The sequence below is a fragment of the Notechis scutatus genome, chromosome 1 (assembly GCF_049901735.1).
Source record: "Notechis scutatus isolate UNSWTSFEM ecotype Mainland chromosome 1, rNotScu1.2, whole genome shotgun sequence".
Classification (NCBI taxonomy): domain Eukaryota; kingdom Metazoa; phylum Chordata; class Lepidosauria; order Squamata; family Elapidae; genus Notechis; species Notechis scutatus.
The window spans coordinates 8,382,694-8,406,103 of NC_142009.1; the positions used below are offsets into that span (position 1 = coordinate 8,382,694).

General features: G+C 43.5%; 1 protein-coding gene across 1 annotated transcript in view; it reads right to left on the minus strand.

The window, feature by feature from the left end:
- Positions 1 to 863: 863 nt before the first annotated feature.
- RPS6KB1 (ribosomal protein S6 kinase B1) overlaps positions 864 to 23,410 on the minus strand; it is a 31,890-nt gene continuing 9,343 nt past the window's right edge. Inside the window, exons 5-15 of the mRNA XM_026682763.2 lie at positions 22,090 to 22,237; positions 19,659 to 19,716; positions 17,036 to 17,136; positions 15,584 to 15,674; positions 11,506 to 11,596; positions 9,992 to 10,099; positions 8,682 to 8,744; positions 7,431 to 7,508; positions 6,205 to 6,312; positions 3,825 to 3,937; positions 864 to 2,860 (exon numbers count right to left, since the gene is read on the minus strand). Coding sequence (XP_026538548.1) covers positions 2,623 to 2,860; positions 3,825 to 3,937; positions 6,205 to 6,312; positions 7,431 to 7,508; positions 8,682 to 8,744; positions 9,992 to 10,099; positions 11,506 to 11,596; positions 15,584 to 15,674; positions 17,036 to 17,136; positions 19,659 to 19,716; positions 22,090 to 22,237 — 1,197 coding nt within the window. The 3' untranslated portion in view covers positions 864 to 2,622. The remainder of the gene's footprint in view (positions 2,861 to 3,824; positions 3,938 to 6,204; positions 6,313 to 7,430; positions 7,509 to 8,681; positions 8,745 to 9,991; positions 10,100 to 11,505; positions 11,597 to 15,583; positions 15,675 to 17,035; positions 17,137 to 19,658; positions 19,717 to 22,089; positions 22,238 to 23,410) is intronic.

Consider the following 23,410-nt stretch of genomic DNA (forward strand, 5'->3'; position numbering starts at 1 on the left):
CTCATCCAGAAATGTCTCACTATTCACACACGACACTGACTGATGCTTGGGGACATGGGAAAGGGTCTCATTTTGGAGTGGCCCATGCAAAATTTAGGAGATTGCTGGCCCACAGGAATTAAATCTCCTGTTCTAGAACAGGAGTCCCCTATAGCTTGGTCACTTTAAAGACTTGTGGGCTTCAATTCCCAGAATTCCCCAGCCAGCATGCTTGAAGACAGGGGCCTCACAAACTTGGCCACTTAAGGCTCGTGGACTTCACCAGGCCAGTCATGATGGCTGGGGAATTCTTGGGAGTCGAAGCCCACCCGTCTTACAAGCGGCTGAGTCTGGAGGCCCTTGTTCTAGGACCTGAAGGAGAATCGCTGCCCCTTTTGGGTGGGACTTTCATTTCCAGGATTGTGTCTTTAATTTTGCTCCTGGAGGGGGGAAACCAAGGTAGGCAGCTCTACACTCAAGAGAGGTGAGGCCGTGCTCACCAGTCCCCCCCCTCCCCTCAACACGTTCCCCCCCTCCCCACTGACTTCTGGAACAGCTTGGATCCGAGGTGTGGAAAAGTACCGTTGGGGGAAAAGAATCCACAGAAGAGGTTCTGGCTAGATTCAAATTAAAATATAGTTATGGCTCAGATCCTATGGCTCAAGGAGAGAAGCACAACAAAACATCACAAAAACCCACTTAAGTAGCCACGGTTGCAGAATGGCCAGGTGTAACAAGCGGGGGAGGGGGGAAGCAAAGGATGCGCACCCTGTCCCAACAATTCACTCACCCACACTCTACACTAGAGTAAAACTCTGTGGACAAAAATTCACCCTTTTCCCCCAGCTGTAGCCATGGAAATGCTTTCTTTAAGGCAGGAAGTATTTAAGTTAAGGTAAAGTTACCTTTATTTAATTCTTTGTACCTGTGACGGTATAGTCATTTGTGTACAGGTTTTCTTTCTTTCTTTTTTTCCTCTTCAATAACAATCGCAGAAACATAAATAGCAAGTCTTCTCAACATTTCCTAAAATCAAAGTTGCAAAAGTTCTCTGGAAGACATTCATCGAAGGCCATCGTAATACTTGTGTGTTTCTGGGTTTTTTTCTTCCTTTTTTCCCCTCAATACAATCAACGGATGGCTTGCCCCAACAGAGAAGTTATACGGTCGTCCGTTACAGAGATGAACAATGGAACAATTATGGGGTAAAACTATCTCTTCTGAGCATTACCAATCGGCTGCAACACCAAGGGAAATGTGCAGGTTCTTATTTTTATTTAAAAAAAAAAAAAAAAGATAGCCGTCTGCTAAAGCTTGTGCCCCTTTTGCGATAGGTTTAAGCCCTCCTTGGCACATGCCGGGGTCTTGAGCAAAACTATATAATCAGCATATAAACAGAGATTAAGTTCCTGATAGCCAGAATTCTGGTTTCAGAATGACGAGAATATAGGACAAGACACTTGGAATTCCACACAGCCACCAGAACTCCAGACCGGTAGGGCAAAACTTGAGCTGGGGGGGTTGGGGGGGGGGGGGCGGCGGGAAAAACGTCACAAAGACCTCAGATTAAAACACGGGATGTCCGCACATTAGCCAAGGTTTTAGCACAGCCAACGGCCCGATGGGGGGTCCTTTTTAAAACGAAACAAGACAAGGGGAAAAAAAGTATTTAAACAAGATAAGAGAGGGTAAAACTCTTACCCTACCAATCTTGGCAACGTAATGAACAGTGATTTATTATTATTATTTTTACAAAACCATTATTTCAAATATAATTAAGAAATGTTCAGTCTTGCTAACTTGTTCTCTCTTTGCTGAGGGAAATCAATAATTCCGTAATGTTCCAACTGTGGGAGACTTTTTCATAATGAGTCCCTTCTAAAAAGGGAAGAAAAAAAAACTAGTTGAAAAATATAGAGATTTATATATCTATATATCTAATATATCTATATATAGTTTTCTTTAAAAAAAAAAAAGATTCGTTCGGATTGTTTTTGCACGTGGAATCCTAATGGTTGGAGTTAAGCCTCGGACCCTCTGGTAATTTCTTAAAATTGCAGGAAGCCCCCTGAAGGAACTTGGTTGGGATTAAATACTCAGGTAGAAAAGGGCCAGGCTGGCATTCTGCAGATTTGCCCAGGGGGCATGGACTTCCCAGGGGGGGCACAACCACGCAGGAGAGCCAGAGTCTACTCTCCATCCCGTTAGCTTCAAGCAATTGACTTGGGGGGAAATCTTTTGATAAAGAGTGGAAAAGATGCCACGCTGCATATCGGTTAGCGACTGTGCCTAAGTTGCGTAATACCTTCTCTGTCTCTCTTTTTTTTTGCTCATGTCCTGTCTTTTATGCACCATTGATTCAAAGGAGGGAATGAGCAGGTGGGGAAAAAGAGAATGGAGGAGGGAGGGAGGGAGGGAAGGGGAATCCATCTTTTTTTTTTGTTTCATTCTTCTTTTCCGTTATTCTGTGCAATGACTAACTTGATACCATCACTGAGAAGAGGGTGAAAAGAAAAAGCCACAAGAGGTCTCGTCTTTTGGCAGGAAGAGGGCGGTGAGGCACAGCTGCCTCGCAGAGAGTTGTCCTCGTCTTCTGCTGTCGCTCAAGCCGGGGGTCGGGGGAAAGGACTGCGGCTGATGATGTCATAGGTTCATGCGCAAGTGCTCTGGTCGTTTGGAAATGATGGGGAAGGCTTGCTTTTTGTATGGACCGGTGTTGGGCTGCCGGATCGGAAGAGGAGCTGAGGCTTCCCCGCAGACTGTGACATCCATCTGTTCAATCCCACCCGTCTCCATCGGATAGTCCATGGGCGGCTGAGGATTGGCCACGCCAGAGGAACCGCCTCGGCCCCAGAAGTCGCCTGGAGAGAACTTGACAGGGCTTTGGAAGAGAAGCAGCAGCCATTAAAAAGGTTTTATCAAAAAAAAGTTTTTATATCTATACCTATATCCATCCATCATCTATCTATCTATCTATCTATCTATCTATATCTATCTATCTATCTATCTATCTATCTATCTATCTATCTATCTATCTATCTATCTATCCTCTATCCATCCACCCATCCATCATCTATCTATCTATCTATCTATCTATCTATCTATCTATCTATCTATCTATCTATATCTATCTATCTATCTATCTATCTATCCATCTATCCATCTATCCATCCATCCATCCATCCATCATCTACCTACCTATCTACTCACCTATCATCCATTTATCTATCTACCTACATCCATCAATCCATCCATCCATTATCTATGTCTACCTACCTATCCACCTACATACCTACCTATCATCTATCCATCTATCTATATCCATCCATCTCCCCCCCCCATCTCCCTCTCCTCATCTTGTGCAACTCCCAGAATTCCTCAGCCAGCCATGCTGGATGGAGAATTCTGGGAGTTGAGGTCCACAAGTCCTCAAGTTGCCAAGGTCGGAGACTCCTGCGCTAAGCCAAGCATTTGAGAGGCAAAAGGTCAAACCATTTTGTACATAAGATCAATAACTGCATCTACATTGCCACTTAAAGCCAAAATATGCCAAGTATCTGTGTAACTTAATGGCGGGGCCAATGATGCAGAGGTTCTGCATTTACATGCACCCCTTTTCCAACCTGGAGATCCCCGCAGGGCCGTCAACTACCAAGAAGGCCTTTTCACCCTCTTACTGACTTATTGTCATTTTATGGCACCGACAGGATTGTATGGAATCATGTTTGCAAATCTTTGGATGAAAAATCAACATTCCCATGCAGCCAAGATTCTCAAGCTTTTATGAAGAGCAGAGGCACATGCTGTCACTCACAAAACATCCGGCAATGGGAAGAGACAAATACCTGATGGGGGTCCGAGGACTGCCAATGAATCTGCGTGGCGACCGGATTTTTGGTTCAAAGGAAAACTTCTCTTTTACGCTTTCAAGTACGGATGGAGCCACATACGTGAAACCCTGCAAGGGGTGGGTGGGGGGGAGAGAAACGAGGGTGGCCGGTGACCATCCCCACCAAAAGAAGAACTCAAACGAGGGCACCACATTGTGACGAAACCAAACAGGCCATGGAAGAACTAACCTCCCATCAATTTTGCTACGAGAACCAACGTATTGGTAGGAGCAACCAATATTGCCTAACTCAGGCTGATCTGTTGGGGCAGCTCTGGAGAGAAAGCTCCGTCCCTGCCATTTGCCTTAGGACTTCCCTTATAGTCAAGAAACACCACAGAAAAATATATTTAAAAGACATATATAGTGTCCACCACTTATTAATTTGTGAACTAGAACCCAGGTCACTGTCTCTTTTCCAATACGTGCCATTTGGTCTACCCAGCTGCCAAGAGTGTGCCTTCCCATTGAACTGTGACTCATTCCCATCGTCTGGGAAACAAGAACTTGGATCCTTACTGGTCCTACGGTTAGTCCTCGGTTTATGACTATTCGTTCAGTGACCACTTGAAATTACATTAGTGCTGGGAAAAAAATGGACTTGTGATGCCTGATGTTACACCTGTTGCAGAACCTCGTGGTCAGGCAATTAAAATTCAGGTGATTGACAGCTGTACTGCAACTCTCCGTTTGCAAATCCCTTGGCGCAACAACCATGACTCTCAGTTAACCGTGGCAACTGGGAGTGCCAGATTGTAGTCACTAAGCAACGGAGTCATGTGACATTTCATTTTACAACTGGTGTGTCCAATCTGCACCCTAAGGACTGCATGCGGCCCTGAACAGCCAATAATGTGACCCTGCAAGATCCCAAAGGTGCTTTTTTCAAATATTGGGAGGATCTCCCGATATTTGCAAGACCAATTAAATAACCAAGGGGCTGAATTCCCCACAGGTGCTTTTTTTTTTTTCAAGAGGCAACTGGACTTTCTTTGAAGACATTTCGCTTCTCATTCAAGAAGCTTCTTCAGCTCTGACTGGAGGGTGGGGAATGGAAAGATTTATGCTCCTTGCAGACAGCTGGTCATTTGCATCCTTTAAGAGAGGCCATTGAGGCCACTTGGAGGTCTGTCTGTGTCCTCAGGGTCACCTGAGTGGTGCAAACGGGTGCGGAGCCTTCTTGGAACTGCTGAAAAGACTGTGTTGTGGACTGGAGATAGGTGATATTGTATCCCTCCCCCTCGGTTGAGGGAGGGCTGCTCAATTTTGACCTAGATGGCCTCTTTGAGCTCCCTCTTTCAAACCAGCGGTCCTCTCTTCACAGAATGTGGACTTTGCTGTCCTCAAAAGTGTTGTCTTTTAAATGCAGACTGCTGAATCTAGCACTGATGGGTTTGTTCTCCTATATCACAGATAAACCTCCAAGTAGCCTCAACAACTCTCTAAAAGGATGCAAATGACCGGGTATCTGCAAGAAATATAAATCCCTCCATTCCCCACCATCCGGTCAGAGCTGAAGAAGCTTCTCGGATGAGAAGCGAAACATCTTCAAGGAAAAACGAAAAGTCCAGTTGCCTCTTGAAAAAGCACCTTTAGGATGACGATGACCTAGATGACTGGGAATCTGCATAGACACCCTACAAGATCGTAAATATATATATGTATTAAAAAAAACAAAGGAAGTTTGTTATTTATATACATGCATTTTATTATGTATTTTATAGGTAGCCCTAAACAATTTCTCTTCACTCAGGGCAGCCAAGGCAAGCCAAAAGATTGGACCTGCCGGCTGCACAACCTCACTGCTTTGCAGTGGAAATTTCAGTCCAAATTGTGGTCGTTTAAGTCGAGGACTACCTAAGCAAGAACTGAACCGGGGAAGCGGCTTAACAGATTCTGCAGACGTTCTTCCATAAATCCAATCCCAGCAGCAAGGCACAGCAAGGAGGAGGGAAATAACAGAGTGAGGAACTTTAGGTAGGTGGATAATCTCGCTTCCTTCACACAGAGAGAACATTTGAGAATTTGAGCCAGAGAGCAAGCAGACCTGGTTGCCTTGGATGTGTCAGGATTCATCCTCAAATATTTCAAAAGTGCTTTTTCCAAAAAAAAGATGCTTTTTGCAATTGGACTTTCCTGGGTTTTTTCCCCCCTTGAAAATGTTTTGCTTCTCATTCAGTTTGAACAAGTAGCTTCTTGGATGAAAAGCAAAAAGTTTTCAAGGCGGAAAAAAACCCCAGGAAAGTCCAATTGCCTTTTGGAAAAAGCACCTTTGGGACGACCAGGACCTGGATGACTGGGAATCTCCATAGACATTCATCGCCAAACTTACTTACCAAGAAAACTTGGTTGGCACTTTCGCTGAGGGTCGAGTCATCGGGGCTATCAACAGGAGTCTGACGTGTAAATTTTGCATCAAATTGGCTCACGTCTTCTTCGGATTGCTTTGCAAAAAACAAAAGTTGAAGGAAGGGTTGTTTTTTTAAAAAAAATAGTTTAACAGATAAGCACAACAGCCTTTAGTGGAAGAAGACAAAGCTTCTGGACGGAGGAAGCGTTCCGTAGATGTACCACCTTGGAAGTCTGCTGGAGTCCTGCCGCCGCCACTGGAGGGTCCCCTTTTTGGACAACTGGGCTGAGAAATGAAGGCAAGGGGAAGGGGGAAGGGAGTCACGGATCAAAGAAAAGGAGGAGTGAGAAGAGATGCCTTCAAGGCCAAGACATCAAGGAGACCTCCCCTCCCAAGCACCACAATTAGTTGGACTCCAGAGTTCTAGGAAGTCTGAGTTACTGCAGCTATACAACAAAATACAGGTAGTCCTTGACTTACGACAATTGAGCCCAAAATTTCTGTTGCTGAGTGACAGTTGTTAAGCGTTTGGCCCATTTAATGATCTTTCTTGTCAATTGTGAAGTGAATCACTGCACTTGTTAACTCAGTGGCACGGTTGTTAAAGGAATCTGGTTTCCCCCATTGATTTTGATTGTCAGAAGGTGGCAAAAAGGGGATCACATGACCTGCAACTGCAAATGAACCAGTTGTCAAGCGTCTGAATTTTGATCACGCCATCATGGGGACGCTGCAATGGTTATAAGTGTGAAAAACGGTCGTAAGTCTTTTTTTCCCCCAGGGCCGTTTAACTTTAGAACAGTCACTAAACGAATGGTTGTAAGGTGAGGACTACCTTTAATAGCCAGGTGCATCTCTGAGCTCCAATTTATGGAAATGGATCAATGAATTCTCCATTTTGCAACCCAATGGTTTATGGGAAGCCCAGACTTCGGCTAGCTGTGCCAATCTTCTGCCTTCCCCTGAAGTGAAGGAGACACTTTAAAATTGGGGGGTGCATTTCAACCCGAAATTTAAAACTGAGGAAGAATCAGAAGTGAACTCCCTTGTGAAGGAAGTGGGACGCAGCTGAGTATTGATTCGGACAACTTTGGAAAGACAGGGCCAAAAACCCCATCTGGGTTGGGAATGCCACATGCCCCGATTCCCAAAATTTGGCTTATTTGGCTGGGTTGTGCCTGAAGATCACAAGCACGTATCCAAATTACATACCAATAAGGGTTTAAAAGGTGGCTCCACCTTCCGAGCTAGCAGTTCTTCCCAACTGATGTGTCTGAAGAAGGGATGACCCTGGGGGGAAAAAAAACCAAGGGGTTATCAGTCAACAACCAATCAAAGATAGCAAAACATGCCAAATGAGAGGTCCTTGATTTTGATCCGAATACAAACTGAAGCACACTGGTCTACAGCGCTTACTCGGAATAGGAACTGGGAGAGACAGAGCATCAAATAAAAACTGGGCAAAGCAACAATTGTTCCCTAAAATGAACTAAAGCTCTGTTTCAACCTCAGCAACCCCTTAGAAGCGAGGACTTCAATTCCCAGAATTCCCCAGCCAGCCATGCTTAAATCTTAAATTACTATACCCCAATGGAAACCTTTTTTTAAAGACATTGTTAAATAAAGCACTTAATAATTCCAATAGACATTTCCATAGATGGTTGCAGTTTCTCATACAAGAGAATTACACTCTCTGTGAAGTTGACACAATAGCTGTTATCTACAAGGAATCCAGGTCGGGAAATTGATTCTTTATACAAATAAATACAAGACCACCCAAATTGCATGGTGTGTGCGCTTAACTGTCCCAAATCACAATTCCTAAAGTTTTTCACAGTTCAAAAGACCAAAAGGGGCACGTGGAAACTAACGTCTAACCTCTGGGTGTCCAACTCTGGCAACTTTTAAGACTTGTGGACTTCAATTCCCAGAATTCCCCAGCCAGTCCTGGGAATTGAAGTCCACACATCTGAAAGGGGTTGCCAAGGTTGAGAATGGGCCATGCCCACCCCAGCTCCGCGAAGGAAAAACACTGTGATACGTCACCTGACATCAATGTGATGCAGCAAGTTTGACACCCGTGATCTAAGGTGTTGCTTCAAAATTGTTTATTTAGAATTGGTAGGACAGTGATGGTGAACCTATGTGACATGCGATGACATTTTAGTTGATATGCCGGCGCTCACCAACATATTTGACATTTGTGACCAGATCAGCTGGCATCCTTTCTACCCATTCCCCAGCCATCCTCCTTGTGCAAGGAAAGGCAAGAGAGAAGAACAGACAGCTCAGCAATTTCCCAATTTTTAAAATTTTTGTTATCAGTTTGAGTTGCCAAGCAGGCTGGCTTGACATCTCTCTGAAACTATACCCAAGCCCTTACTTACATCCAAGACACAATCCCTTTTGAAAGTTATTTTACTGGCCGGAAGAGAAGGGAGGACAAATCACAAAATTGCGTACCTGAACTTCTCCAGCGTCTCCAGGACCAGCTCCTAGACGAGAGGCAGCGTTTCTCTTTAGCAGCTGAAGAGAGGGAATAGATGCTTAAAACCAAATGGACTTTCTTTTAGAAAAAGTTACTTGATAGCTGTCAGACCTGCCCCAACCTGGTCCTTTAAGCAAGGAAGACCCTCAATTCAATTTGTTGTGACAGTTATACTTTTCTGAAGGCCAAGTAGATTACAGTAGAGCAAAGCCAGAACTGAGGTTTGCGCGGCAAAATTTTCCAGTTTACATGTCTCTTGAAACGCATTGGGTGATATGGGAATTACAGTTAAGAGTTCATCCTCAAGTTTCAACTTTCGAGTTTCAAATGTTTTATGAGTTTTTAAATCACCGTTGTTAAGTAAATCATGCGGTCGTTAAGCCTGGCTTCCCCAATTGACTTTGCTTGCCAGAAGCTGCCTGCGAATGCCACAAAAGGTGAGCATACGAAGCCAAGATCCGGCAACTATGGTAAATACATGCTAGTTGCCAAGCATCTGAATTTTGATCATTTGACCACAGGGATGCTGCAAAAGTGCAATGGTCATAAGTGTGAGGACCAGGCATAAGTCACTATTTTTCAGTGCCGTTATAACTTTGGTTGCTAAATGGATGGATGGATGGAGATTGAGGATGACCTGTACTGAAACTTTGTGAATAAATGTCCACGTGACTGATTCACCAACTAATTTCCAGGCTTGTATTTACCAAGATCACCAACTGTATACAAACAGACGCTGGAGACATTTTGTATTTTTAAAAGGCTTAATGAATATTTAGTAGTTATTAATTGGGGAAACACAAGCTTGCAATTCAGATCAAAGAACAATTCGGATGAAATCACTTTTGGTTCACTCTAAACTCAGACATTCAGTTCTTGACCTGCAACCATTCATTTAGTGACCATTCAAAGTTACAATGGCACTGAAAAAAGTGAGTTATGACCGGTTTCCACACTTATGACTTTTGCAGCATATCTGTAGTCATGTGATCATCATTTGTAACCTTCCCAGCCAGCTTCCAACAAGCAAAGTCAATGGGAGAAGCCACATTCGCTTAATGACTGCATGATTCACTTAACAACCACGACAAAAAGGCTATAAAATTGGGCACTACTAATTTGACAGCCCTATTGCTTAACAACAGAAAATTTGGGCTCAATTGTGGTCATAAGTCGAGGACTACCTGTAACTGAGCATAGAAGCTACAGGAGAGTAGCAAATTCAAAAAATTGCTATTGATTTATACTTGATCCAACCTCTGGGATTACCCTGTAAGAGTCTCACCTTTTTAAGCAGATCTCTGGCTTCTTGTGTGAGGTAGGGAGGCAAATTGAGTTTACACTTGAGAATCTTGTCAATCGTTTTCTTTCGGTTCTCCCCAGTAAAAGGGGGCTGAAAAAAAGAGAGGAGGAAAGAGAAGCTGTGAGAAAAATGCACCACATTATATAATGTCCGCTATCAAAACAAAATTCTGCTTGTGCTTCCTGACTTTTAAGCAGGCCTGTAAAAGCTGATTTCCAAACCTGGCTATTACAAAGTGGGTTTGATCTGCAGCTGGGGCTGTCTTAGAAACTAAAATAGTATGGGCGAGGATCTCAAAGGGACTTTTTCAGAAGGCAGCTGGACTTTATTAATTTTTCATTGAAGACGTTTTGCTTTTCATGCAAGAAGCTTTATTGGTTCTGGCAGGATGGTGGTGGTGAGGAGATGGAAGGCTTAGTTATGCGCATCCTTCCATCTCCCCCACCATCCTCCCAGAACCGATGAAGTTTCTTGGATGAGAAGCAAAATGTCTTCAAGGAAAAAAAAATCCGGTTTCCTTTTGAAAAAAATGCCTTTGGCACAACCATGACTTGGATGACTGAGAATCTCCCGAGATATGGATGCGCGCGATCACGAGAAATGGCAGTGATTCGATCATACAGTCATAACCATTATCTTGACTTTTTTGATATGCATGTGCTTGGATGCCCTGACTGCAATGTCAGCAGTAAGCGCATAAGGAATCAGTACTGCAAACCCAACAGGGATTCAATTTCCAAGCTTGCTGCAACCTCAAAAGTTTACGTGATTGGGGTGAAACATTCAGCCAGGCCAATGGAAGGAAATTTCCCTCCCAACAAACATGCTGTGGACATCGGTAAGTATTGTGAATTAGCATAAATGGAACTGCTATCATTCCAAGAAGCAGAATGAAATACAGGTAGTCCTTGACTTAAAGATTGGTTATTCAACAACCATTCGAAGTTATGATGGACTTCAAAAATAGTTATTTCTGATCTGTCCTCAAAGTTACAACTGACACACACACACACACACACCTTGTGACATGGTTGCATTTTAGGGTCTCGGAGAACCAGCTCGCATTTATGACTGTTTGGAGCATCCCAAGGTCTGTTTTACAAGTTTCTGGCAAAAAAAACAACCTCTGACCATTTGGATGAAAGGGTTCACTAAAGGCCATATGATTTGCTTACTGATCGCAGTGACTCACTTTATTGCCATTGTAAAAATAGTCTTAAAATAGAATTCGATGACATAGCGCCTCGACTTATGACACGACTTACAATCGATATTCCAGGCTCTACTGTGGTTGTAAAGACAAGGACTACCTGTTCACCAACGTTTTCTGAATAAACCAGACTGTAAATGAGATTTCTTTCAAAACCGGGAAATCGAAGCGCCCATGCTTAGGCAGAATTAAAAAACAACAACAACCACGTTGGTAAATTATTTAAAGGAAGGGAATGTATTCCAAAACAACAAACAAAACATGCAGCTTGTAAGTGTGCACCTACTGCTCCAGTCAGCATGTCATACATTAGTGCCCCCAAACTCCACCAGTCCACAGCACGGTTGTGCCCACTCCTCATCAGAATTTCAGGGGCCCTAAAAAGACATCAAATGCAAAAAGCAAGGATCAGCACAGCAGAGCACAGCGAACAGGTAACGATTATAATTAAAGACCCTGCGGACAGCACCAACAGCACCAGTTGTGATAGCCATAAATCAGTCAAGTATTTCTGGTTACAGCCACTCACCTGTGGTGAATAACCGTTACTTCTAAGGGGCTATCTTTGCTAACTTGCTATATGCAACACTCATGTGTCAGCGTCAGCATCTTGTAAAACAGGGTTGGGGAATGATTGTTAGGAATGTAAGTCACCTAACAGCTATTTGGGTTGGAAATATATAAACCAGGATAGACATTTTAATACTGTCTCTTTAAGAGAATCCTAAAAGTGTAATTGGGTGTGGTTCATCAAACGACCATAAGATGGAGCCAGAAACCTGGGTTGTTTAGTCTAGTCTCAGAAGAAGTCTCAGTGAGTCTCTGTTTCCTTCTGTTGGATTTGATGTAAGTCTGATACTGAACTGTTTTTGATACTGGACTTTGTTATTGGATTATCCCTGGACTAAAAACTGTCTGATCTTACCTGTGAATGACTTTGGACTGTGTTTGAACTTTGCTTTAACGTTTCTGGAAGTAAAAACCTACATTTACTGTACAGTGTATCTGTGTGCTGTGTGTGTATTATTCAAAGACTACTCTCAAATACGTCTCCCTGTATGCGCTCATTCTCCTAACGGGGAATTACCTCAACTGTTGAAGTCCACAAGTCATAAAGGGGCCATGGTTCCAACTCACCTCTGATGTAAAGTGTCATGCTGAGCTGGTGACAGTGTGAAAAGTTTAAAAACCAGATGCAAAGGTACAGGAGAAGGCGGTACCTGGCTTAACAGTAGTGCCCATGTCTGTGAGGGGGGTTTAGGTGTCCTGATGGATCATCACTTAAGTTACGAGCCACCAAGTGTGCTGCAGCTGTCCAAAAATCCAATGCAATCCTAGGCTGCATCGACAGAGGAGTGATATCAAGATCATGAGAAGAGATAGCCTGCACTAGTGAGGCCACATTTGAAATACTGTGCCCAGTTCTGGTCAACACAATATAAAAAAGATGTCAAGGCCCCAGAAAGAGTGCAAGTCAACTTCAAAACGGCCCACTGCAGCCATTTTTTTATTTCTCGGCTGCCACACAATATTGGAGAGGGTGAGAGGTTTGGAATGCCAGACCAGACAACAACACACAACCATCCCATGGGAACCAAGGTCATCTCCACAGGTGCCCGACAGAGAGGAATGACCAGGTAAGCTGCTAAATAAGCTAACTGGACAATATGACCTGGGACACCCAGGGGGAGGGAATCATGTACTCTTTTAATTATACTGAAACTATGGGAAACAGTTAAGAGTTGGTTTTGCTTTTATTCGTGCCAATATGATGTACCCGATAAGGAAGTTCCGAGAAGGATTCCAGTCTCAAGAGTTCTGAATTGGTTGGGTTTGTTAGTTGGAACCATGACATTAAACCAACTCTTTTAGCAACAGATGAAAAGGGGTCTGGAGGCTAAATCCTATGGTGAATACCTAAGGGAACTAGGTGCATCTAGCCCAGAGGTCTCCAAACTTGGCAATTTTAAGACTTGTGGACTTCAACTCCCAGAATTCTCCAGGCTGGAGAATTCTGGGAGTTGAAGTCCACAAGTCTTAAAGTTGCCAAGTTTGGAGACCCCTAGTCTAGCCTATCAAAGAGGAGGATGGGGGGTGGGGGAATGATTGGGCCAGTACTTAAGGGGTTGTCACAGAGAAGAGGAGATTGACTTATTGCCCAAAGCACCTGAGGCAAGAAGCAATGGGTGGAAGCTTGCTAGAGGAAGATCCAACTTGGAACTAAGGAGGAATTTCCTGACAGTGAGAACAATTAATCAATGGAACAGCTCACCTTCCGCAACTGTCAGTGCTCCATCACTGGAGGTTTTCAAGAAAAGTTTCCATCTGTCCAGGATGGAATAAGGTCTCTGCTTTGGACAAGGGACTGGACTAGAACAGGGGTGTCAAATTCAAGGCCTGCAGGCTGGATCTGGCCCACTGGGTGCTTAGATCAGTCCCACGGGGCCACCCTGGAAACAGCGAATGACCAGCCTGCGGCCCTCCAGAGCTCCTTTTTTGCTGGCAGAGGGTTGCAGGAGGCCGTCGCAGCCAAAAATGGAGCTCGCGAGCCCACACAGTGCTCAGGCTACCACAGACGCCCGACATGAGTGACGTCAAGCTGGCCATGCCCACCCTGGCCCCCCGAGGTCAAACACAACCCTGATGTGGCCCTCAATGAAATCGGACCCTTGGACAAGAAGACCTCCAAGGCCCCTTCCAGCCCTATGATTCTGTGACCTTTATTCAACATGTTCTGCAGCAGAGGTCATCTCAGTGACATCAACTCCTCAGTAAGATTTTTCAAATGAGTAATTTAGAGTCACCAGATAGGCATATGTGGTTATCATGTGACCCGATGTATGTGTTTTCATGCGAAGGATCAGTTTCATAGCACTGCATAATCACCTACCACATTAAACGGCATCTTGCTTCACAGATGCTGGAAGCCTTGGCCTATGACCCTAACAGTTGTGATGGTCATAAATCAGGCCAATAATTTGAGTTGACTTTATTTTACATTTTTTACAGCAATACACAAGCACAGTGGTCATAAAACAAGCCCAGTTTCTAATAGGGCAGAGTTTTGCTGAATACTGGAAACCATTTCAGGTTTTTAGCAAAATCATCGTAAAGTGCAGCCACATGATTGTAAGGCACTGCAAACCACCATAAATGCAGCTGTACTGCTGAGCATCCAAAAATGGTTGTGTGTGTGTGTCTGTGTGTATGGTTTTGTGTGTGTGTGTGTGTGTGTGTTGTGTGTGTGTGTGTGTGTGTGTAAACCAATGGAATTTCTGATCTGAACCCCCTTTTACCAGGTAAGCTGTAACTCTGAACACTCACTAAGCTGCCAGTTGTACTAAAACGTACTATATCTCTTTCAAATGATAGTGCATGAAAAACACTGACGCTCGTTATGACATTGATGAGATCTCAGTGGTACACGGACAGGGACACTCGTTCTCCAAAATTCAGGATGCCAGTCAAGAGACAAGCTTCCAAATCTTAAAAGGTCAGTCGTCCTGTCAAAACTAACATCCTCTCAAAAGCATTAAGCAGTGTGACCATAGTAACTAAGAGTGCTAAATCCTATTTCAAGCCCACTCTTCGGTATGAAAAAGCACTAAGTGACTCTAACCTCTATCTCATAGGGTCAATCGCACAGGAGAAAAATGGAAGTAGCGCATAGATACCCCACCGCCTATCTCCCCCACATCTTGCCAGGATAGGGAGCGAAGCACCAAGTGCCCTTGGAGGCCCGGAATAGGTCAGCCTAGGTCTGTGATAGGCCTCTGCCTCCCCCTCCCAGTACTCCACTTAAGAAAATCTGCATATTTAGTAAACAATTCACTGGGGAAAGCAGGGATGGGGTTAGGTTTGATACTTCAGTTAATGACAGGTGACCTGCAACCTAAATGGGCAGCCTCCGTTACTGTCCTGACAATATGCTGTCTTGACCTCCTAAATATAAATCCAAATAGCTAAATAAAATAAAATAAAATAAAGGATCCTGTAGGAACTTAAAAACAAGTCTTTTGGAGAGAAAAAACTACAGATTAAATTGACAAGATTCCTGCTTGCTAAAAAAAAAAAATCAGTTTCATCAGCCTTGTTCCTGGGTCATTTTGAGTGGAGATTACAGTAATTTAGTCCAACGCACCTGAAGGACATTCAATTGAGAGATCTTTTTCTTCTTCTCAAGAAATCCTGGGAGTGAATGAGTGAGTGTGTGCGTGTGCATACGCATGCGTGTGCTCTCTCTCTCCTAATTTAAACTGAAAACATTCATGATTTGCTTTGGCCACTAGGCAGGTTAATCTGAAGGGGAAAAATAAACACTTCTCCTTGAACACCATTTTTCTATCGGTATCAGCTGGACTTACATGTATTCTATTGTTCCACAGAATGTATGTGTGACTGTTCCATCGTGAATGGATTCTTTACACAGTCCAAAATCTGTCAGTTTAACGTGACCTGGAAAGAAAAAAAAATAAAGAAGTGAGAGAAGCACAGAAAACTAATGTACAGTTAAAATACACTTTTGACACACAAGCAGTAACACATACAAAAGGCCAACGAGTGGGAAATCGGTTGGCTTTCTAAACCCTGACAGGAGTGTAGCCTGGCAGGTACTTCGAGGACAAATATCCTGCAAACTAGGGGCCCACCCCTGAAAAGATCTGCTACTAAGAGGCCAAGCTCTGTCTCTTCTTTCACTTCCTGCTTCTTTTAGGCAGGTAAAATACAGTAGTCCTCGACTTACAACCATAATGAAGTCTGCATATTACGGTGGCAAGTCATGATGCTTGTTAAGCGAGGTACTTTTTACTATTTTTATTGTTTTAATTTTTTTAAATTTACATTTTAATATAGGTTTTGAATTGTGAGCTGCCCAGAATTATTTGCGGAGATGAGCGACTATAGAAATCAAATTGAAACAAATCAAATCAAAAACACCCTAATCCTTGTTCTCCCTATTATGGCTCATTAAATACCCTAATCCTGGTTCTCCTTATTACAGTTGTTAAATGTTAAATGGTCAATAAGCAAAGCAAGGGGAGGACCTGGGAAACCTAGGGGGGAGGGTGGGGAGGAGGGGGTGGAATCAAGCTATGTGGGAAGCAGACACAAGGCCTATCGGGACCCAGTGGAGAAAGTAGGCCCAAGGCCTGGGGGACCAGCACCACAGGAGGGTATGGGGGGGGGAAGTGCTACGGTCAGGTGTCAGGGTGGACAGATTGCCAAATGCACAAATTTTGTTCATGTGATGGCCATAATTTCAGGCAGGGATTCTAAGTCCATTCAGGGCCACTGTAATTTTGAATGCTCAATGGACCAAGAGCGTAAGTTCACGGTTACTATAATGGGAGATGTCAGCATCTCATCTCATGGGTGCCAATCTGAGAAAAGACCATGAAAGCTTTCAGACATCCTGTAGTAAAATCATGCTCCAAATTCACCAGATATCTCCCCAAGGATTCAAAATCGAAGTGTGCATTCAGGCAGTAACCCAGTGTCCATGCAAATGGTGGGACCATTGTCCTTACACCTGAAGTCTCCAACCTTGGCAACTTTAAAGACTTGTGGACTTCAACTCCCAGAATTCCCCATGCTGGCTGGGGAATTCTGGGAGCTGAAGTCCACGAGCCTTAAAGTTGCCAAGGTTGGAGACTCCTGCCTTACACCATCTGGAAATGCAGAAAACTGCAATACCAACCAATGTGTTGACTCTCAGGCGGGGAAATCTCTTCTACTGAATCACACCCAGATTCCAATAATTCTGAACAAGGGTTGAAAAAAAACCTAAAACGGGGCTTGGTCACTGTCTTTCTAACCTTGATGATTCAGCATGATGTTTTCTGGCTTTAAGTCACGGTAGATGATTCCTTTCTGGTGCAAGTGTCCCAAAGCCATTGAAATTTCAGCCAAGTAGAAACTGCAATGCAAAAAATCCGATTAGGAAAGAAACCTGGGTGGCTATGTGGCATGTATGGCTTTAATATGTCAATCAATCTCAATTAGCAACCATATAGATTAAGAAATAAATTTTAAAAAAGAAGAAGCAGTGCAAAATCTCAGATGTGGCACAAGAGAAGACTCAGCTTCCAGGTTTTATAGTTGTTTGTTTGGCTTAGTTTTACTCTCACTCATTATTCCAGCTCCTAGAGAAGCTGGGTTTTCCCATCCCTGCTTTGGGGGCAATAGGCCCAAAGCAAAAACCAGAACCATAATTTCAACTGTAACCATAATTTCAGAAGCTACATGGATAAATCACAGTCCATAATTCCATTTCAAGCCACAGGTAGTCCTCAACTTACAACCACAATTGGGCCCAGAATTGTGCTAAATGAGGTGAGGTTTTTTTTAAGCAAGTCATGCCCAATTCTATTTTCGCCACAGTTGTTACGCGAATCCTGAAGTCATTAAACAAATCCAACTTCCGCCCTTGACTCTGTTTGTGGAAAGTTCGTAAATAAATGCTGGTTGCCAAGCACCCGAATTTGAATCACGTGACCACGGGGAATGCTGTGGTGTGAGGAATGGTCATAGCTCACTTTTTTAAGTTTGAATGGTCACTAAACAAATGGTTGTAAGTCAAGGACTGCCCTCTGTTGCTTTTAATGCTGCCCTGCTGGCCAATTACAGACGTTTGCAGCCCTTTAGTGCAGAGGTCCCCAAACCCCAGTACTGGGTTCGAAGCTTGATAGGAACTAGGGCGCACAAGCGGCGGGTGAGCAAACAAAGCTTCGTCTGTGTATGCACAGGATCTAGGTTGTGCATGAAACTATCCCACCCACCCACCATCTCTGGAAGACCATTTTTCTTCTGAAATGGATCCCTGGTGTCAGAAAGGTTGGGGACCGCTGCTTTAGTGTAATGTCTGAACAGGGCCTGAAATTCAGTTTCTCTGCCGCTACTTTTCGGTCTGCCTCAAGGAATAGAAACAGAATGGTACAATGGCAAAAAAACCCAAAAGCTGCGCAACCCTCCTGCTGCACCCAGGTTTCCCACTTCCCAAACAAGGGCGATGACACCATTTTTCAACCTCCCATGTGGTGTGGACAGAAAAAACAATTTTTGGGGCTCTGCATTTCTAAACGAAGTGGTCATCCACCTTCCATAAAGATGGTCATTCTTGCTCAGCTTATTAAGCTGCACAGAAGCACTAGTGATGTTCTTCCACTTCTCCCTTAGGATAGGGATAGAAAGCAGCATCGATATATAAGTAGCCATTTGACTTACGACTGTAATAAGAGACCACGATTATGATCATAAATTGTGATGGTCATTAAGCAGGTCATCATGTGTCCAAGTCCAGTCTTACAACCTTTTTTTGCAGCAGCTTAAGTGAACAGTGCGATCGCTGAGGGATCTCTTTATAGATTACGGGCATTTTCCACCAGAAACTGGAATTAAACACCAGTTTGTGGCAAAAAAAATGGCAGTAATTAGGGCCATGTGTCTCCAGGATGCTTCAGAAAAGCCTTAAATTTGGTCCGTTGCTGAGCATCCAAAATATGGTCGTGTGATTACACAGGGTGGGTGGGGTAGCTGTCAGGACTCCAGATAGTAAGTACCATTTTTCTGGCCCATCCTAACTTTGAATAGCCACTAAGCAGCCAGTCGTAAGTCAAGGACTACCTGTCATCCAGACCGTCTCTCCTCCTTCAGTTCAGCTCTTAATGTGATAGAGGATGGGAGTCATTTTAACTGGCCAATAAAGAGTGCCAATCAACAGTAGATGCTCTAGATTGTAGCAATGAGGTCGGAGTCATGTGCTCTTTAACAGCCTTTCCTTCTGCTAAGGAGCCAGAGAAATTCATGTGTGGCTTCTGGCCCATGGCCTCAAAACCATATTCCTTCTTTAGAAATGTTTAATGATTCCAACATGTTAATTATTGATAGCAAATGCTGGGACAGCCCAAAGGACAGGCTTCAGCCATATCCGATTTTTTTCTCCATGATAAAACCACAAGATCAACATACAGATGGATGTTAAGCCCCTCCTCCCCCCACCAAATTTGTTTTTAGCCCAAAACTGAATGAAGCTGCTGGAATGCAACCTCATATTTAATTCTAGGTAATATATGCAGCCTTTACGTATTTGTCAAAATCTGTCCGCATCTGCCTTTAGCAAACTTCTGTACAGAGGTTTGTTTCAACAGGAGCTATTTCAGGCCTACTGTGGCTTCATGATATATTTAGTGGTATTTATATAACCATTTAAATGAAACACAGAATCTTGTATTGTGACATACCATAAGATCAGCCTTCAGGCACACCCAGGCATATTCAATATCCAGTTCCCCAAATCGCCTTCTCTTTGAGGCATGGAAAGTGAAAATGCAGCTTAGCAGGAAGCTGTGATTTGCCTCCCCAACTGGCTACATACATTCTTCACCCAGCTCTTGCCTTAAGTCTACCCTGCTGGAGCTGAAGAAACTTTCTGTCACTTACCAAGCGGTGTCTTCCATAAATATCCCCTCTCGTTCCAACTGCATGAAGAGTTCTCCTCCTGAAACCGAAGTGGGAGAAAAGCCCAGTAAAATTTCGGCTCCGTCACTAGGAACATAGTATCAGACAGATGTCACCAGAGAAGAGGGATGCGGATGGCTGCATCGCAGAAAGCTAGCTGCCCTATTTCCAAGTCCATGGAGCATTCTAGATAACTTGTCCTTTTGTTTAGAGAACTGACCGCACTCGGGTTAGATTCACAAATTGCCTTGTAACTTATTTATTTATTTCTAAAATTTATTGGCCCTCCATCATATCTCAGGGTAACTCTGGCTTACAATCATAAAAGATAAAAACTGTACAAAGCTTTAAAAAAGAAAAGACATTAGACAAAACCAATATCTATTATAAATATTGCAGCATAATTAAATGCCAGAGCCAGGTCTCTAGGTCTTATAGAAGGTCCGGACGGTTGGAGCTGACCTCGCTCTGGAGGGCACGATGTTCCGAAGGGCAGGGACAACAGCAGGGAAGGTCCTTATCCTGCACCTCATCATCCAGAATACTCAGGCCAACAGGACCTACGACGTGCCTCCTTTGCCAGCATGGACAGGGAAGGCAATCCCAGTGGGATGAGACAGTCCCTCAAGTAGCCTGGGCCCATGCCATGAACAGACATTGGGTCCGCTGGACAGCTACGTACAGTACAGGTAGTCCACGACTTACGACCACAATCTACTTACGACCACAACATTCCTGTTGTTAAGGGAGACATTTGTTAAGTGAGCTTTGCCTCATGTTATAACTTTCCTTGCCGCTGTTGTTAAGTTGGTAAGTAAGCAACCTGGTTGTTCAGCGAATCTGGCTTCCCCCATTGACTTTGCTCGTCAGAAGGTCTCAAAACCGGTGACCTTAGGACACAGTGTGAAACCATTGCCAAGTATCTGAATTGTGATCACATGATCGCAGGGATGCTGCAAAGGTCTTAACTGTGAAAAATGTCCATAAGTCGCTTTTTTTCATTGCCGTTGTAACTTTGAACCACCTGTTGTTGAGGACTACCCTGTAAGTGTGGCTTCCCCAGAAATGCAACCTTCCTGAGAGAGACCAGTTGTCAGGCATGAATGTCCAGGTCTATACCTGAAGGTCCAATTAGACTGCTTTACTGCTAATTATGCCTACGCACAGGAACCCTCTCAACTAAGGGTCAGCACCTTCTTGGAGTTTTTTAAGGGTCAACCGCACTGAGAGGAGGGGGTGGTTGGACTTAAGCCTGTGCGTGGCTCCGTAGGGATTCTAGGCAGATCCCTCATTTGATGACTCCCCCAGGATCTGCACCACTCTTTCTCCTACAGCAGTTTGAGAAAAAACTAATACAAAAGATATGCTTCTTTAGAGAAACTTCTTTGAAAAAAAATAGTACATTTTAAAAAATTTATTTAGTTTACTTTATTGTCATTGCCCCTCGTATAATGAAATTAAATGCCATCTTCAGTGTACATTGTAACTATAAAATAAAACACAAGGACACATCCTTCGCGTTCTATACAACTGAACTGAAAACCCCTGATATTGCATTAATATTGCACTATACAGTGGAATTCCATAGAGTTACTGTCCTGGGATAGAAGCTGTTTTTCAGCCTATTTATCCTTGTTTTTATTGTCCTATACCGCCTGCCAGATGGTAACAGTTCAAAAAAAAAAAAAAGGGTGCCCAGGATGAAATGGATTTTTGAGGATGTTTTGAACTTTCTTAAGGCAGCGGGAGCTATAAAGCTCTTCCAAAGAGGGGAGAGGGCAACCAATGACCCTCTGGGCAATAACGTTGACCCTCTAGAGCGCTGTCCTATCTGCCCCTGTGCAGTTGGCAAATTTTGAACCCAAGTGAACCATCTCCCCCCTTTTCCTTCTCCTGCATATGTTTTAGATTTACAAAAGAAGATACAGGTAGTCCTCGACTTATAACCGGTCACTTAGCGACGACTCAAAGTTACGACGGAATTTCCCCAGGGTTACTTATGACCCAGATTTGAACTTCCAACAGCCAGGCTCCTCCCAATGTCCCACGACTGCATTTTGGGTGCTTGGCAACCAAACCATATTCACAGCTGTTTGCAGCATGCTGATTTATGTTTTTACACCCCCCCCAGAAATCTATAGTTTTCAGGCAAAAACATCAATGCAGGCAACTGATTTGCTTAACGACCACCACAGAAGAGGTCACGAAATTGAGCCCGGTGACATGGTGACCTGCTTAACAACCTGCACGACTTAACAACTGTGATTCCGGGCTCAATTCTGGCTGTTAACTCAAAGACTACGTATATTTCTAAAAATACAGAGGAGTTTTATGGGGGAAATGTAAGCATGCAATGGATCTCACACCGTTGCTGAACTCAAAATCCACATGTTGATTCTCCGCTCACACTTACCGCTGAGATACTCAAGGATGAGGTAGAGTTTTCCACCAGTCTGAAAGGCATAAATCAAGTCGACGATAAATGGATGCTTGACCTCCTCCAAGATATTCCGCTCGGCTTTGGTGTGAGCGGTGTCTTTTGCGTTCCGCACAATCATCGCCTAAAGAAGACAAAACAATCAGCATTTGTATTCTAAAAATTAGGTAGAGGGAATGGTAGAATCTGGGGGCAAGGTTAAAAGAGGGATCCGCCTAGAATCCCTACGTAGCCACAAGCAAACTAAGTGAAACTTCCTTGAATTTAACCATTAGTTGAGAAGATTCTTGTGCATAGGCTTTTAGCAATCAATCAACTTAACTGGACTTTCACATGTGAACCTGATATTTCCTGACAAAAATATAATGTATCAAAAGCTCTGCAACCAAACCAGACACAGAGGGGTAATTAGAACTGCAGATAAAACAATTGCTACCAACCTGCCTTCTGTCCTCACTGTGTGTTGTGGGGGGGCACGAAGGGAGCTCAGCCAATCTCATTGTATACCTGTTGTACTCTGACAATAAATATAATAATAACAAGGAAGGGACTGGAGTGTGTGAAGTTGCTGCATATTGTACCAATTGAAGTTTCTGAACAGCCCCAAGTAAAATATGGTTCAGTAGTCTGATAGCAAGGTTGATCAAGACATGAGCAGCTGAGTAGAAAAAGGATAAAGCATGCTGCCTGGGGAATTCTGGGAGATGAAGTCCACACATCTTATAGTTGCTGACCTAGACTCCTGTACTTATAATTTGGATTCTTGATTTGGAGGACTTTAGACATTATAAACCCCAAAGAGCCTCTTTGTTATTTGGCTTGGTTTTCACAGCCCACTAACCAAAGTTATCAAACATTACAATGGCTTCTAATGATGGTCTGGTTCACACATGACAGAAGAGTCAGTTTCTTGCAATTCAATGAACTTTAAACAATCAAACCCATTTGAACCAAGCCTAGTTTGTCCAGCCTTTTCTATCTCATTCTTTTTCCTCCCTTTTTTCAAAAGAGATTATAGATCCCAGGAGGACGTAATTTAACGCATTGTTAAATGTATGTTCACCTATAATACGTATTCAGAGTCATTTAGGTTTCAACGGACTGGATGACATTTGAGAAGCATAGGCCCTGCTCTAGCTATTCCACTATCATACAAGGAGCAATAAATAATACAACAATAATTGCTTTTTAACAGCAATGCCTGTTAAAAATATCTGTATAATAAGTGCACCAACTAAGCAAAAGTTCAAGAATTTTAAATATGTAATAACAGATAAAAAACTTTGAAAAGAAGTAA